Source organism: Oryza sativa, chromosome 12 (genome assembly GCF_034140825.1).
Source record: "Oryza sativa Japonica Group chromosome 12, ASM3414082v1".
Classification (NCBI taxonomy): Eukaryota; Viridiplantae; Streptophyta; class Magnoliopsida; order Poales; family Poaceae; genus Oryza; species Oryza sativa.
This window is the reverse complement of record NC_089046.1, coordinates 20,350,530-20,365,005: the sequence shown is the minus strand read 5'-3', so window position 1 is coordinate 20,365,005 and position 14,476 is coordinate 20,350,530. Positions and strand designations below refer to the sequence as shown.

The 14,476-nt window shown below is 41.0% G+C and overlaps 1 protein-coding gene and 1 pseudogene across 1 annotated transcript; both read left to right on the top strand.

The window, feature by feature from the left end:
• Positions 1 to 3,396: 3,396 nt before the first annotated feature.
• On the top strand, positions 3,397 to 4,677 carry LOC107275544 (UPF0481 protein At3g47200). The gene has a single exon (XM_015763781.1). The coding sequence runs from the start codon at positions 3,397 to 3,399 to the stop codon at positions 4,675 to 4,677; it is 1,281 nt and encodes a 426-aa protein (XP_015619267.1).
• Positions 4,678 to 9,714: 5,037 nt separating this feature from the next.
• On the top strand, positions 9,715 to 14,044 carry LOC107278520 (uncharacterized; annotated as a pseudogene).
• Positions 14,045 to 14,476: the final 432 nt, after the last annotated feature.

The window sequence follows — 14,476 nt, the reverse complement described above, 5'->3', positions numbered from 1 at the left end:
ACATATTGCTCCATACATGGACCTTAACAGCCCATAAGAAATTTCATGATGATTCAGGTTGTCACAATTAACATGCCATGTCAGCTCCATGTGGCATTGTACTACAATTTTATGATGTTTCTTGTCCTACATGGAAACTGCATAGTCATCCAGGCTTTGTGATTTGTGACGTTTTCCGGCTTCATAATGACGAACATGAGCGTCATAACTCAATGACGAAAGAAGGATCGTCACTAGTTTAATGATGAAAAGATATGATTTTGTCACAGAACATGATTAGAGACACATGATAGGTGACGATTGACTTTTGATCACGCGATCGTCATAGAATTTGAAATGTGACATATTTTGTAGTTTTTGTGACATAAATGAAACGCTATCATAAGATCTTTTGTAGTGTACACACATGCTAAATCATCATTTTCAAATATTTCAATCCAAATCATTTCATCATTTCTCCAATATCTAATATATAGCCCGTACTAAAGCGCGGGGCATGGCAGCTCGGGATCTTGGGGTTCCTGGCCCAACTACCCTAGGGAGAAAGCCTGCTGGGGAAACTTCCACGGGATAAACTGTGCCTTTGGAAGCCCGCGAGGAGGGGAAAACCTGGGCCAATCAACGTCGTTTCCATGGGAAACAATCCTGGCCTCACAGGGTCGGAAATATTTTCTCCGTCGCTTCCTCGGTTGGTTCCTCCACCTCCTGCCCTCTCATAAAGTCGCAAGGCCATCACCGCCTCTCCTCTGGCGAGACGCCACTACTGCCGCCATGCCTTCCCCTCTGGTGAGATGCATGCTACCTCCGCGCTTCTCCCTCTCCTGAGACGCCACTGCCAAGTCTCCCTTCTTGATACCCCCTCGCGATTTCAACTACTGTCCTCTTCTGTTCCAAATTGTTTGTGAATTTTCTGAACTTTTATTGAATTCTGTATGTATTTTCCATATGCACACTTAAATATCCCGAAAAAAATGTTGATATTCTGAATTTTCTATGAACTTTCAGATTTCTTTGTCACCTGATTTTTTCCTGCTAATTAGTTATTCTAATTTTTGTTTTACTATACTACAAGGCATTTCTATCATGCGAGAAATCAGTGGGTTTCCTGGGAAGCTAGGTCGTGCGAGCAATCCAAATGACGCAGTGGATTTTCCCTGGAAGCGGAGGGGCTTCATATGTCACAGGGAAAATCCCTGTGGGGGAGCTATTTCCCTCGGTTTTTTTATTTCCCCTTAGCTCCCAAAGGAGTCCTAAAGAGACGATGCGAATATGTGATGTGAACTACCCAACGTCAAATACAAAATACTGGAGAGAGTAAAAATAGTGAAAGAGGTTGTCGGGTGATGTTTCTTGAGCCTCTAGGTTTAGTAAACTAGGTCAAATCACGCGCGTTGTTGTCAGAGTTTCATATGATAATAGTAGAAAAAATAATGTGTAAAATAGCTAGACGATATGAGCTTATATAATTTGCTTATCTAATCAATTATTTCAAATGCTATAAATCATTAGGTTTATGATAATTTAAATAATATGTAAATTGATGATCCAAATATAAAAATAAGGTGGTATGAGTTTAGGAGAGAAGGAAAAATGAACAAGACAATTTGGCCCATGGATTAATAATAACAATTGATGTGGTGTGGTTTAATGACAGAAGAAACATTAAGTAAGTAAGGAAGAACTATTTGGATATATATATATATATATATATATATATATATATATATATATATATATATATATATATATATATATATATATATATATATATATATATATATATATATATTAAATTTGTTTGGTGCTCCATGGTGCCCGGGCACCATGGTTGAAATTGAGTATATACCCAATTCAAATGAGTATGAAACTTTTTCAAATATTTAGGTATTAACATTAACTACTTTACTAACTAGTTCAAAGCAAGTTTGAACTGAATTTGAACTTGTTTTTGTTAGATTTTGATTCTAGGTATATAGCATCCAAATATATAATTAGTTAGTTATGTAATCATGGATTGTGAAATAAAGTTAAATTTGAGTTATTTGTTGATAGGTATAGGTATGAATCGAATTCTTATAACTAGGTATATACTCACAATTTGAAAATTTTAAAAAATTTAAGTGATTTTGTGCATTTGATACCATGGTGCCCCATATGAGTGTCATATATATATATATATGATATATGATATAATAAAAAAATAATGGATATGTATATAGTAAAATACTATGTAAGTTATGGGGGATAATGATTCAACATTTTTACATTTTAAAGCTCTGAAACATAGTAAAGTATTCATAATATAGCATGTAAGAATGAGGTTTAATATGATGGTGTGATATTTTTGTATTTTGAGTTTTAGAATGTAGTGCGCTGTAATAACTATATAAAAATAATATATGTTAGGGGATCAATGACCACACTCTGTTTTTTCTTTAAAGGAAAAGACCGCACTCTGTTTTCACTCTTTGAATCAGTTTGTTTTACACACAAAAAAACACACACACCTGGTTTTGCTTCTTTTCAATTGAAAGTAACATCGTATGTGACGCCCTGTCGTTATTTTCAAGGCCATGTTTAGTTGTTTTGGAAAAAAAAATTGACGTATACGGACACACATTTGAAATATTAAACGTAGACTAATAACAAAACAAATTATAGATTCCGCATGTAAACTGCGAGATGAATCTATTAAGCCTAATTAATCCATCATTAGCAAATGTTTATTGTAGTACCACATTATCAAATCATGGCGTAATTAGGCTCAAAAGATTCGTCTCGCAATTTATATGTAAACTGTGCAATTGGCTTTTTTTTTCCACATTTAATGCTCCATGCATGTGTCTAAACATTTGATGTGACGGAAAAGTTGGAAGTTTGAATGGAACTAAACACAGCCCAATTCAATCACTTTCTATGCTTACTGTAGACAAGTTACATTAAGCATTTTTAATCAAAGCAAAACTGGCAAATTCTCATTCAAATCCTAAAATACAAAGTTGTGCAAGTTGACTGCACCAAGTGGGAGGCAAGGAGTTGCTCTATGAGGGAAATCCGTTGACCTTAAGATCAAGTATTTCCTCAACAGTAGTAATAAATACAAAAAACTACAGGTCCTGCAGCTGGGTAAACATTTCCTTAACTGATTTAAACTTAAACTAAATTTAGCAACACTTGCACGCCATCAATTTTAATTTCTGCTGTGATGTGTATGACTACGTAAGTAACATGCCGCTAGCCATATATCACGTATCACCATGTATATGTGATAACTATATATATAAGGCACCATGCACTAGTATTAATCCATCAAGTTATACAAGAAATACACAGTCGTTTATAAAAAAATACAAGAAATACACAAGTTCTACGATTGTCTTGTCTGCCGCTATTGCTATGGAGATCAACAACTTGGTGCAGCTCCCGACATACATGCGGGAGGCCAATAGGGGTTTGTTCGAGCCTAGAGTGGTCTCCATCGGCCCCTATCACCATGGCAACAAGAGCACCAGCAATATGGAAGTTCACAAGAACCGATTCTGCCGTAGCTTCTTGCAGCGGCTGGGCAATGTGAGCCATCAAGATGCAATTGACCACTGTATCGAAGGAGCTTTCCGGTGCTACAGCGGCAATGTTGGCTTGTACACCGCGGACATGCTCACGCGTGACGGGTGCTTCATCGTCGAGCTCCTCCTCCAGTGGAGAGAGGGAGACCATGCCCATGTCGACAATCACATGCAGTTGATGTCGAACAGCATATACTACGACCTCCTCCTGGTCGATAACCAAATACCGTTCTTCGTTCTCGACAGGCTTTTCAATGAATTCAGGAGGCACATGGGTGCAAATCCTGTCTTCAACAATGACTCCCAGTTGGTTGACCTAGTAACCGAATTCTTCAACAACAGGCAGGGTCAGTTTTCCTGGGCTAATTTGGACCAGTTGAGGCTGCCAGATGCGACGAATCAGCAGATTCGTCATTTGCTTGATCTTCAGTACAAGCTTGTCATCAACAACAACATGGGGATTGAACCAAATAATCGTAATTGTCCATTTAGCCTGTGCATCAACATCTGTCCCAATACGATTGTGCCACGAGGAATCCCAGCGGCAAGCGAGCTACAAGACAACGGTGTGAGATTCCGAGTGAGGGGATTGAGTGAGCAGGTCAAAATGTTTGACGCGACATTTCAGGGTAAGATCATTAGGATCCCTCGTTTTCAGATAAATTTCGGCTCCAAGATCCTACTGGCAAACCTCTTCGCTTACGATCAAATCAAGGGAGAACCAGCTGACAACGGTGCTGCTGTCGGACCTGTGACAAGCTACGTGGTGCTCATGAACGCGCTCATCAACACCAGAGAAGACGTCGCGGTTCTCCAGAGGAAGGGCATCCTGGACAACCTGCTGTCGAACGAGGACGAGGTGGCCTCCTTCTTCAACGAGCTCGGCAGGTGTGCGTTGGTGGATGTGAGCAATCACCGGTACACTAGCATGTTCGAAGATGTCAACAGGTACTGGAGGAATGGGTTTTGCTGCAAGTACTTCGCGATCTGCTGCATGAGGCATTGCAAAAACCCGTTGACTTGCCTCTCGTTACTGGCTGCATTCCTACTCTTGAGCTTTTCTTGTACCTCCATGGTCTTCGCCATTCTCAAGTACTATACACGTGGCTAGCATATGCATTACCACCTCAGACCATTAATTTCATTCCTCCTGAATCAGATGCATGGGAGTGCCAGTGCTAGCGTACGTATTGTGTAGTGTAATTACTGTTAGATAATGTTACCCGGCCACAATAATAGCATTCAAAAATCAGTTGCCGTAATCCTATCCATGAACAAATTAAAGAATCCGATCAAGATATTGCTACTTGGTTCAGCATATTCTCTATGTGCATGTAAAGTTTGTTTTATTTCACATATTTCCTGGTCATGTTCCTGTTTTTAATTTGTAATCCTTGTTTGCGAGTATATTTTTATTTCTGAGTTTCATGTCATGCGCGCATGAATGTGCAAGCATTGTTATGTACGAACTGCTTCTGTAAAAGTTGTTACTATATATGTATGAATTTGTGCTTTTGTGAACTATGGTAGTATTTTGCAAGGGCACTTAGCTCGCGCTAATTAAACTTTTTACGACTCACTTTACCAGAACTAATAAAACAAAATTGCTCACTTAACATTTCTCAATGAACAATTCCAACAAAATCTTTTTATTTCTTGTTTAATTATTTTGAATTTTAAAGTATTCCCCTATCCGATCTACATTTTCAGACCAAAATAGGCTTATTTGGGACCGAATGGATGTGGCCTCCTAAGCCAAGTTAACAAGCACTATTGGGAGGCTACTGCAAATCAGGCACTCGATTTTAAAAATTGTACGTTGTTTCGGTATTTGTAGAAAAATATTTCACCACTAACTTAACACATGTTTCAGACTATTAAAATAATGAAACACGGTTAAATCATGCATCGGAACACTTTGTTCTGAAACACAAAACATAAATAAACTATTAAAAGTTTTTATGTGAACTTATGCTTTTGTAAGAGTTCTCTGTTTCACTCTCATAGACTATTTTGCAAGGGCACTTATTAGCTCCCTAATTAAACATTTTAGGGCTCACTTTAACAGAAACCAAAACAAAATTGCCCACTTAACGGCTGAACCTCTGATTAAATAAAGATAGACATTTGCTTCTCTTCAATCTATTGAACAAGTTAAGCGCTCCCTTCGTCCCGTTCTACTCGCTAAGATTTAAATATATCATATACTATGATATTTGTAGCAACAAAATTATAATCATATAATAATAAATTAATTTATAATAAACTGTTTATGGATCAAATATTTAAAGAGTTAAATATTAAAATACGTGCGCGTCGAGTGAACGGAGGGAGTACTTTACGCAAACTGTTGGTCTCAATTGAGCCGCACGTTCGACCCAATTTACCCAAATTGTTGGGCCGAAATAAAGCAGACTTGTGGACCGGATTGAAGCGTCGTACATTGCTTACGTACAGGCCGAATTTGCTCTTACCATTAGGCTGAACTTACGAAAAATTTCAGGGTGAATTTATTCATCACATATTCAAATGAACAAAAGTATATAGTATATAAAAAAGGGTGTAGTTTTGAACGGAGGGAGTATATTTTTGGGCTGTGCAGACGCCGTGCTCGGCACACTGCTGCGCATGAATGATAGAAAAAAAGGTGGTTGGTGAAAAAAAACTATTCATGCATCTTCCTGCAGCTGACTCCAAGAAAACGATTTCCTTCATACTCCACTACAGCATGCTCACCAAGACCAGTTGTTTTACATTAAGACCATAAACAACCTTGACGACTGCTGAAACATTTTCTTCACTTGTTTTCAAGCCTCTCGTGGGAGAATCGGCATAACAATTCAAATGGTCAAGCAGACGTATTAGAGGGGTTTGGACGACTATCGATCCTACCTACGATTATACAAACCTGTTACATGAATCTTCGATGCAACCTCTCTCTCCTTTGTATATTTCTTTCTTGACTACGTTGAGGGGCTAGATTCCTGAATCAGAACTAAGAAATATTAATGTAATTACGCACGAGATCGCTAATTAGCGATCGATAGCCTGAGACGATCAATTTTTTTTTCGCCATATAGTTTTTTTCTTTTCGAGTAAGTTTATATATCTAAAGTTTACACACCTAAAAATTATAGGTCAAAAGTTTATATACCCGATTCAAATTCGAATTCGGATTCAAATATTTTATATATAGAATATTTCTATACATAAAGTTTATACGTGCATTATTTTCCTCTTTTAGTAAGTTTATACACCTAAAGTTACACATATAAAGTTTATCCACGTAAAGTTTGTAGAGCGAATGTTTATAAGTCAAAAGTTTATATACCCGATTCAAATTCAAATTCGGATTCAAATATTTTATATATAGAATATTTCTATACATAAAATATTTCTATACATAAAGTTTATGCGTGCAAAGTTTACAGTATAAAGTCTATGCACATGAATGAGAGTATTAGATTTTTTAAAATTTTTTTTACTAACTTTGTTTTTTTTTTAAATTTATGATGAAAAGAGAGAAGGGACTGGAGTATAGTGGAGAGGGGCGGGTTGATCGTAGGGAGCGATCACCCGCCCATTGGGGGCGCCCAATTACGCAGCAGCTGAGTGGTCGACCAAGTCATCAATCGGTCCTGCATTTTATATTACCTCTATTTTCTAATATATAATACCATTGATTTTTTATAAACGTGTAATCATTTGGCTCCCGATAAAAAAAAGTTTAACCATTTATCTTATTCAATTTTTTTTCAAACATAAAAAAATTTAAGCTGTGCTTAAAGAACATTTGATAATAAATTAAGTCACAATAAAATAAATAATAATTACATATTTTTAAATAAGACAAATGGTTAAACGTATCTTAAAAAATCAATAACATCATATTGAAAAATGGAGAAGTACTATGGTGCAGACCCAGTATCGCGCGCCCCCTCATTTGATGTTGCTCTCTCCCCGCGTTGGCTCTCCTTTATATACCTTGACAAGCCTAGAGGCGAGAGGCTAGTGGATCTGGACATGCACTTTACCGTCCTTTATTTGCTATATAAATTTATTGGATTTTTTGAAACAAATATGAACTTGTTGGAAAATCACATAGACTTCCACAAAGTGCACTGCTGGCTAGTACAAGGATATATGTGTACTTGTGACCAATAATATAACAATGGGCCTGTTAGGTGTGACTAGATAACAGCCAGCAGCTACAGTAGCACCATATAATTTTTACCATAGTCGCAGCAGCAGCGCCGCACAACCACTGCAATTGGACAGCCGAACACACCCAATGTAACCCATGGAGACAAGTACAGCCATGTCACTCAATTACTGTAACAGTAAAACAACATGCACCTCACCTTCATCCGAAGAGATCAGAAATAGCACCTAATAAGCTCATCAACGACACATGTGACATATATTCTTGTTCAACTCTATGTTCTACATCCGCTCCAGCATGGTTGATGCCCCTTTGATTCAAAAGAAAATTCATAGTAATTTTAGAGGATTTCACTTTTATATGATTTTTTTTCTACATAGCCCTTTGAATGAAAGGAATGAACCTCATGGAATCCTATGAAATTCCAATGGAATGCCTCTTTCCACGTAAGTTTTGGAGAAAATTTAACAAGAGGTAGAACCTCATGGAAAGAATCCTTTGAGTCTTTATCTCTTTTCAAATTTCTGTGTTTTTCTTGCGGCCCGATCAAACAATCATTCATATGTTTTTTCTATGTGTTCTAATCATTTGTTTTATACTTGTATTTCTATCGGAATCCCATATTTTTTCTATTCTTTTTTTTTCATTCCTGTGATTTAAAATAGCCACAAGTCTTGGGCCAAGAACATGTCGCCATCAAGGTACTACGTACCTGACTCATCACATACTCAGGCCCTGTTTATTTCGCGAAAAGAAAATTTTTGGGTGACGTTTCACCGGATGTCGGAAGGAGTTTTCGGACACGAATGAAAAAACTAATTAAGGCTAATTAATCTGTCATTAACATATATGGGATACTATATTACTTATGGCTAATCATGGACTAATTAGGCTCAAAAAATTTGTCTCGAGATTTCCATGCAAACTATGCAATTAGTTTTTTCTTTTGATCTATATTTAATGCTTAATGCATGTGTCAAAGATTCGATGTGATGTTTTTGGGAAAAAAATTGGGAACCGGGCAGTGTTCCGTGCACTGGAAGCATGGTCCCACACACAGTAATCTAACGACGTGGTGTGAGGCGGACCTCATTGCGTTAACTGACGTGAGAAGTGGCCGTTGCGAGACACCTTTTCCGTCTGGAGGCAGCGCATCCAATGCGCTTTCCCTTTCTTCCTCCTCTCGCTGCTGCTCTCCCAGTGCTTCGGCGGTCGTCGATGCGACCCAGGCCTGTGGCGGAGAATCGATTCCCCTCGCCTGCAGCCCCCATGCTCCCCCATCGATTCTCGCTCGCGTGTCATCTTGCGGCAACGGTCAGGTAAATGTGCCGGAAACGGGCGGAAGTGGAGAAGCCACACTGCTCTCGAGTTGTCTACGTCATCCTCGAGGGCGGTAAAAGCCGGCCGGCGTGCTCGATGTGTGCATCACGCATCGGCGCTCGTCAGGCCGCCCAGCTTTGGCAGACTGGCCATGTTTGTGCTCATACTCTCGGCCTCTCGGGTGACACAGCGCTGGCGTGAAGAGTCGCATCAAGGCGTCCAAGCTGGCGGAGTTGAGGAGCCACCTCTATTTGAGGCCGAGTGTGTGCATGGTCGGATAGAGATGAGAGCGAAGAAGCGGAAGCGAGAGCGGGAGCTCTTGCGGATCGCATTGGAGGGGGCGATTGTTGAATCCCCTCAAGCCGTGCCGATCTCTGTCCGTGGCGCCGATCTGGAGTCCGGCGAGGGTTCCTCCGACTCTGTCACCTCCGACGCTGGCAGCGCTAAGGCTGCAGCTGACGACGTGGTTCATATCGCGCATGCCCTTTGTAAGGTTTGCGCCAAGTCTCCTAAAGCCGTCAACGAGTTTGTTCGAAGAGTGAGCCCTGCCACCGTCGGCCGTTCAATTGATTGGGACCTCGTCCGCGACAACGACTCATCGAAGGTATTGTGGCTTGTCTACATTTTTTCTTTCCGATTCAATTTGGGTTGACTTGCATGTAGTAGATGTCCGATAGGCGTCACCGCTGGACCGATATGGAGGTTCGTGTGTTTCTTGAGAGTTGCTTGGAGGAGATGGCAGCTTACAACATCACCTCCAACTCCCCCAAGCCCTAGGCATGGGAGAATCTGGCGAAAAAAATGTACAGCAAGTGTAGGAAGAGGGTGAACAAGGCTCAATTGGAGTACATTTGGGGGCAGTGTAAGAAGCGGTTCCACATGTGGGTGTGGTTAGAATCGCAGGCTACCGGGCTGGGTCGTGATCCCCTTACTTCAGCCATTGTCGCTAATGATTCATGGTGGGAAAGCAAGAATGCGGTATGTACACTACATGACCGCTGGAGCAGGTCGCCGGAGGGTGCAGGTCCGCTGGGTTGGCGGCAAGGCTTCCTCCTCAGTCCCCTTCCTAGAGAGGGGGCGGCACGGTGGGTCTCGCCTGGCTCCGGCGAGCGACGCAGTGGAGGTGATGCCGACGGCGGTAGCGGTCGCGCCCGGTGGCAGTCGGCAAGGCAGGCGCCTATGGCGTCGGTTGGCCGGGGGGTGGTGGCAGCGGTGGAGGTTGCCGGTTAGTGGGGCGCTCCGGTGATGGGCATGGTTGCTGTGTGGCGGCAAGTTCTCCATCACCGGTGGTCTCAATGGGCGGCGGTGATAGGGGCTAGCACACCGTTCCTTCCTTTGTCATCGACGGCGTCGCGGACTTGGTGGGTAGCTGTGCTGGATGGAGATGGAGCTAATCCTCTATCCCCTCCTTCGTCACTGGCAGACTCGGTGGGCGACAGCGGCAGACTTGGTGGGCGACAGCGGCGCAAAGGTGGCAGCGGGTTGGGAGTCCAAGAACGGAGGAGGATTCTGAAGTCAACGGCAGCCCTATGGGCGGCGGAGGCTTAGGAATCCGGCGAAGCAAACACAATTGCTTTCAACTAGCGTCTGGTCGGCTAGTTTTGACCGGAGGACGATGGATGAGGGTGGGCTTCCTGGCGGCCGTGGCATCGGTTCACTTGAAGCGGATGAAGATGACATCTATGGAGATTCGCAGAGACAACACACTAGGGGTGGTGGCGTCTAGATGATTTCCACTTGTTGTTTTTGGCCGTTTCAGTTGAGGATGTCAGGATGCAGGGATGTACCGAGGTTGTAGGTTTTCTTGTTTTTTTGGTTTGTTATCTCCTCTTTGTTGAGGTGTGAGTTTAAGTACTCTTGTATCCTTTTGGCTGTGTATATCCCTTGTGGATATAGAGGCCGGATTAATGAAAATCCATTATCTAAAAAAAATGGTATGAACTGCAATTTATTATATGCATATAGTTATATTTTCAGTTTGTCAGGACAAAAATCAGTTTCTCTCCTTGTGTTTGTCGAAACAAATGACCAGCTGTAGTAATGGAAGCATTGTGCTCATATATGCTTTATAGTTAGAACTGTGCATACATGTTGTAGCCAGTTGTGCCATTCCCTTTTATTTAGAGCAGTTGGTAAGTTAAAAAATGTTTAATTCATCAATGGTCGAGCATAACTATGAATTCAGTTGATGGGCACTGATTGCAAAAAGTTATCAGTAATTGATATTGTACATGTGACAGTTGAGGAACATGTTCAATTTATAATTGAGTGCATTTCACATTGCACCATGTATTATGTGTTTGCACTAGTTGGCAGTAGTTTGAACCATGCATTATGTATTAGATGTTCAATTTAAAAGGTCCACAGCAATCTTTTAACTTACAACATAGATGTTTGCACTAGTTGGCACTTTGGACTAGGGTTGATCACATGAAATGAAGTTGTCAGAGATAACATAGTTGACATCATCAATTCTACTGCCATAGTAATAAGAACAATATATTTAGAAACAAGTAGATGTTATGTTTCTAAAGAGATGTATAGTTTAGAAACAAGTAGAAGTTTTGTTTCTAACAAGTAGATGTTTAGAAAGTAAAAACTTATGTAAGATTTATAGTTTGTAGTTACTACATTGACTTAACCCTAGTTCATTGTACAACGTACCTTTGTCAAAATCTGTGGCCCATTGTAAAATGTACTCTTTATTATAAAAATTTGTAGCAATATACACTTGGACTGCTAGCATTTTGGTAGTAATGCACTTGGACTTCATAGCTGCTATGGTTTAAACATTCATCGATGAATGTTTGCCCTAGATTAATACACCTGCACACGCTAGTTATGTTTATATGGATCGGAAACTTAATGTTGTGACCTGTCTCCAGCAATCTCATGCTGTTCATGTGAAATGTTTTCAATCAACAAACAAGTGCAGTTTCATGTATGGCATCAAATCACATAAATCATGACAGTTTAATTTCAAAAGGGACCATGACTTTTTTTTAGAACATATGGCTGTAAGATATTCATGGAGATTTTTGTCAAATGTGACTTACTACCTGATCCCTTTTTCTTCTTCAGAATCTAGATAAATTATGTTGGTACGATTTCACTGATCACCATTAATTGATAATGTTGACAAGGTTTATGTCCAGATGACTATTTCAGCATAGCTTGTCACTTCATATCCCCTTTATCTGTTTTAAACAACTTACCTTTTTGTTTTGGGTGTAGAGTGTTGGAATTGAAAATTGATTTGACTTGAACTTGTACAATAAGTGGTTTTGGTTCACTCATGTTTGCATGATTTTTCCCCTTCAGTACAAGTTGCCTTAATAGTCCATATGGTAGTAATGCACCTGGACTGCTAGCATTGTAAAACAGAAAGTAGTAATGCACTTGGACTCTTCTGGTTCCCAGTAAAAACACACTGTTGAAGTATTCATGCATGGGATTATGGGTGTGTTGTTTCTGAACAAACAGAGTTGATTGCATACTCTGTTCTTCCTTTATACCTTCCTGTAAACAGAACGTTATGCCCTGTCCAGTGCCATTTTTTGTTCCACTGACCAATCTGTACTCTGCAAATTGGCCCTGTTTTGTCATGCATAATCTGCCTATGTTCACTAGTACAAGTAGTGCATTTGTGTGACTGCTTCCTTGCTGAAATTTGCTACTCAAAATCTGGGTAACTTCACTCTGAAACTATGCATATTGTGTTGAGATAAATATGTATTGTGTCTGAAATTGCAGCAGCAGGTGTTGTATTTCACAGCTGCACTATATATTTGCTGTCATCATCCAGAAAATAATTCATTTTGTTTGTAACAAGGCTTTGCTTGCATCAGTACATATCATCTGTGCATTATGTAACTTCTTGGTGTCCACTTCTGTCACCGGTCAAGAAAGGTGTGATCAGCTTCAAAAATGATCCTCTCAAGCACATTGACCTTCACCACGTGGTATTCAGCAGGCGCACCGTTGTCGGAAACCACTCGGCCATCGTGGCGGCTGCACCAGCCACACCGCAAGGAGCAGTTCAGTGGTAGACCATTGACGTGACGCAGCTCGCAGCAGCTTAGGCCATTCACAGTGCGCCACCAAGTTTTAGCGTTCTTCGCATGCCACATAGACCAAGAACTGTATAAGCTACATGCTTCACAGTGCAAGCCACAGCTCAAGTTGCATCCAACGGGGCCTACCATGTCTCCTTTACTCCACTCTCTCTTCTCTCTCTCTTTACCTTTTCACCTTTTCATCTCAACGCTCTCTCTCTCTTCTGGCATGGATGACCAGCTTTTCTGACCTTTTTCTGACCGAGTGCGAGGAGGTTCTCGTGGCCAAACTTGGTCACGCGAAGCAATGGAAAGAACGGTCCCCACTGCCCTCTCTCCTCCACGTAAGCGATTTGTCTAGCTGGTCAAACATTGCCACACGCCACGTGTGTGCACTGTGAATGCCCTTATAGACCACCAATGCCATCTCCACCACCACTGGCTGCAGATAAGGGTAAGGGAAAGAGGGGAGAAAGAAACAGACAGTGTTGTCTCAGGGAGTTCTTCCAAGAAGTCCTGAAGCGACTCCGCTAGGCGGGCACTGGAGAGGCTTGCGGACCTCCGAGAGCTGTCCATGCAGAGCCGTGCAATGGAGGCAGAGGCAGCTAAGGCTACAGGGCTTGAGGCTTGCTTGGAGTTGGTGGAAAATGATGGGCACCCTACTGGAGGCCCGGTGTCGTCTTTTCCGTGACCCATTCCACTACCGTTGTTTCGTTCACCTCAAGGACGCCGCCGCTCGCCTGGAATATAGTATCACCACTCGTGGAAATGGAGCTGATTCCTCTTCTGGTGGCACACAGTAGTTTGTACACTACACTTCAATTTGAGTCCTGTTGTGTGTTGTTTTTACAAATAAACCTATTTTGATGTTTATAACCTCATGTGTGCTAACATTTGGTACGATGTGCTGAGTTTATGCAACAGTTGCGGCTTTGGCTTTATTACTCCATTTGTGCAAATTTATATATCATTGCATAGCAGGCTTTATTACTCCATTTGTGCAAATTTATATTTCATTACATTGCTATGTTGTTTGCCGACATATAGTAGTATGGTTACATTTTTCATTGCAATTAATTTTTTTTGATGCATTCGATAATGACAATGTCTTGTCATCTTTTCGGGTTGTGCTGGTGGATCGAGCTGGACGGGAGGTCACACAAGCAGCGACGAGGACGATGCCATCATTGAGATAGTAGCTACTAGTTTTGATATTAATGAGAGAGCACCAAGGAGAATACTGGTGTAAACCGGAATCAGTTGGACAGTGGAAACGTTGGTGAATCAAAGCCAATGTCGGGAAATGTTCAGACTCACTGCAAAACAAATACACAATTTACATGATCTCCTGGTCACGTCGTGCAGACTCCGAG